At 56.8% G+C, this 3037-nt stretch overlaps 1 protein-coding gene across 1 annotated transcript; it reads left to right on the plus strand.

Moving 5' to 3' along the window:
- Positions 1 to 1267: 1267 nt before the first annotated feature.
- On the plus strand, positions 1268 to 2782 carry LOC139691389 (uncharacterized protein T26G10.4-like). The gene has a single exon (XM_071589185.1). The coding sequence runs from the start codon at positions 1268 to 1270 to the stop codon at positions 2780 to 2782; it is 1515 nt and encodes a 504-aa protein (XP_071445286.1).
- The last annotated feature ends 255 nt before the right edge of the window (positions 2783 to 3037 follow it).

Genomic DNA, 3037 nt, shown 5'->3' on the forward strand with positions numbered 1-3037 from the left:
GCTCCCTCATTTCTTCTTCTCGGCCTTATGGCTAAGATCAAATTGAGGTCCGGCCCCCGGTGCACTTGCAAGTCCGCCATGGACCGGTAGCTTGAGCAACGAGGCCGCACCGACGCCATAGGACCCCCGGGCACCCTTCGTCAATCGCGTACGTATCCGAGCAGGGTGGATGATTTGAACGACGCGCGGTTTCATTTTCGGCCGCGACGACGGTCAAACGACAGTTTTTCGAGCTTTACGCCCGATCGGTTTTGTTGACCTCCTCACTCCAGCAGGTATTTGTGAAAGATTATATCAACCAAAAAACCATCATCTCAAATCGCCATCAATTAAAATGTCTTCCCGATTCCACTCGTACTGGCCCAGACCAGCCATAGAAACCGAGAAGAGGTTGAGTGCCTTCAGCGGGTAAGTCGGCCGCCACCTGGACTATGTAGGTGGGAATCACGCGTTCAATGCAAACTTTGAAATTTTGAAATGTTTCGTTCCGGGGTTTCTCAGACCGCGGGGAAGTAGAGCGGCCCGGTCCGGAGGGGACCTGGAAGCGCCCCATGGGCCGGACTACACTTTGATCTAAGCCATAAGGCTAAGAAGAAGAATCGGGGGACCAAACTATGGTTTTTCGCGGACGGCGCTCCTACGCGCCGAAGCGACTTGGCACGTGCCACCCGTGGGTAAAAGGGGAGGGGAGGAGTCGGGCTCGAATGCCACGACGTTCCTCCTCTACTGATTGCGGGAGGAGGGGGGCGGAGGACCTAGCACGCGAGGATTCATTCTGGTGGGCGCGACGCGCTAAATTTAAAATTTATTATTTTGAAATTTTTCGTTCCGCGGTCCCTTAGAAAACGGGAAAACCCTCCGTCGCACCCCTCTGTCTTCAGCATTTACATCTTTTAAACATTTTGTTAGTTCAAAAGGAAAAATTTTCAATTAACATTCCACGGTGTTTCAGGCCGTAGAATATTGTCCACCAGGCCCCGTGGTGCCATGATTTAATGCCCTCCCATGCCACCACGTCCTTCACATAAAAACGGGGCGGCGGGGGCCATTAGAAAAGCATCCTCGCGTGCTAGTCCCTCCGCCCCCTTCCACCTCTCGATTCTGCGGAGTCGGAAATTTGAGTCGTCGAGGCCCCCTAGTCCACCGGGCAGTGTGTGCGAAGGCACTTCAACGCTTCAACGCCAAGAAATGCGCCTCCCTGCACCTGGACTTCAGGGGTGGACGCCAGGGTGTCAGAGACACGGCTTTCTCCATCCAGGGAGGTGACATGAAGCGGCTGGGGGAGGGGGAATCCTACAAATACCTGGGATCCCCTATTGGTCTCAGGGCAGGAGACCAACTGGGTGACCTGCTGGCCAAACTGCGGAAGGATCTCGACTCGGTTAGGAGTAGCGAGCTGGCGCCTTGGCAGAAGATCGATGCTCTGCATACTTTCCTTTTGCCGAGGCTCCACTTTCCGCTGCGAGTCACGGCCACCACTAAAAAGTCACTTGCCCGCACCGACACCATGGTCTATGGGGCAGTGAAGGAGTGGCTATACCTTCCACAAAGGGCCAGCAGGGAAATAATCCACCTCCCCTCACACCTTGGCGGCGGGGGTTACACACCACTCCCAGTACTCAAGGACTGTCTTGTCGTGACGCAGGCGTTCCGCATGCTAACGTGCAAGGACCCATTCGTCCGCAAGACAGCTTGGTACTCCCTGCAGGAGGCGGTCCACCAGAGACTGGGGAAAATCGGAGCGCCGCCTGAGAAGAGGGTGTTATGCGGATACCTGTCCGGGGACGCTGAGATTACGGCAGGGTCCACGGCCGGGGCCACGGCATCCCTATGGTCCCGCGCGAGGAGAGCCACCCGGGACCTTCAAAGGCTGTGCGGGCTGCGATGGGAGTGGAGCGTCTTCCGCCACGATATCTCCCTGCGGCTGAGCAATCCGACGCCCCACTCGGAGACCCTCATCATCCCCTCGACATCCCGCCACAGAGCGTGCGGCTTGATTCGTAGGGCGATCGGGGAAGCCTACCGGCGAAGGCTGGTGGCGAAGAAGGACCAGGGGAAGGCGATGGAAGCTGTCACCAACTCCTGGGACAGCAGCCACTTCTTGTCCACTGGCCGCTTCACCCGTTTCTGCGACTGGCGCTTCATCCACCGAGCCCGCCTAAACGTACTTCCGCTGAACGGCGCACGCAGAGGTGTGCTGAATGCCAGCAGGAAGTGCAGGAGGTGCCGCACCGAGGATGAAACCCTGCCGCACGTCCTCAACCACTGCCCGAGTCACTCTGCTGCGTGGAAACGGAGACACGACGAGATTTTGTCGCTCCTACGGGACGCACTGCCTCCCAAGTGGAAGGCCAGGCTGGACCAAAAGGTGGAGGGTGACCACTCCCGCCTGCGACCTGATCTCGTCGTGACTGAGGTGCCCGGCGGGACGGTGCACATAATCGACGTCACTGTCCCGTTCGAGAACCGACTGGAGGCGTTGCACGCAGCCAGGGCGGCCAAAATGGCCAAGTACGATGACCTGGCCGCGAGACTCCGCTGCCGCCTCCAGTTTAAGCAGGAGGTTCACCTGGGCGCCCTCGTCGTTGGTTCCCTCGGCAGCTGGGACAAGGAGAACGAGCGAATCCTGTCCCGACTGCGAATCCACCGGGGTCGCGTCGCCACGCTGCGGAAGAAGATGGTCTCCGCGGCTGTGAAATGGTCGCGGGACATCTACTGTGAGCACGTGTCCGGGCAAAGGCAGTACGACTGCGACGTGGCCACAACGACAGACATTGATTAACTGTTTTGTTTGAATATAATATTGTTTCTGCATACATATTTATTGTCTGTTCCTCATGTCCTCCGTATGGAGGGCAAAATGAGGTATGAATCTCTGGCTAAGCATGCTAGGTTTTGTAGAAAATATTAATTATTAATAAATGTTTCGTTCCGCGGTTTCTCAGATCGCGGGGAAGCAGAGCGGCCCGTGGGCCGGACTACACTTTGATCTTAGCCATAAGGATAAGAAGAAGAATCGGGGGACCAAACTATGGTT

Source organism: Hetaerina americana, unplaced genomic scaffold (assembly GCF_022747635.1).
Source record: "Hetaerina americana unplaced genomic scaffold, ioHetAmer1.1.p SCAF_330, whole genome shotgun sequence".
Lineage (NCBI taxonomy): Eukaryota > Metazoa > Arthropoda > Insecta > Odonata > Calopterygidae > Hetaerina > Hetaerina americana.

Coding starts and splice junctions, on each gene's coding strand:
- LOC139691389 (XM_071589185.1), top strand. CDS start 1,268: ATGAAGCGGCTGGGGGAGGGGGAATCCTACAAATACCTGGGATCCCCT.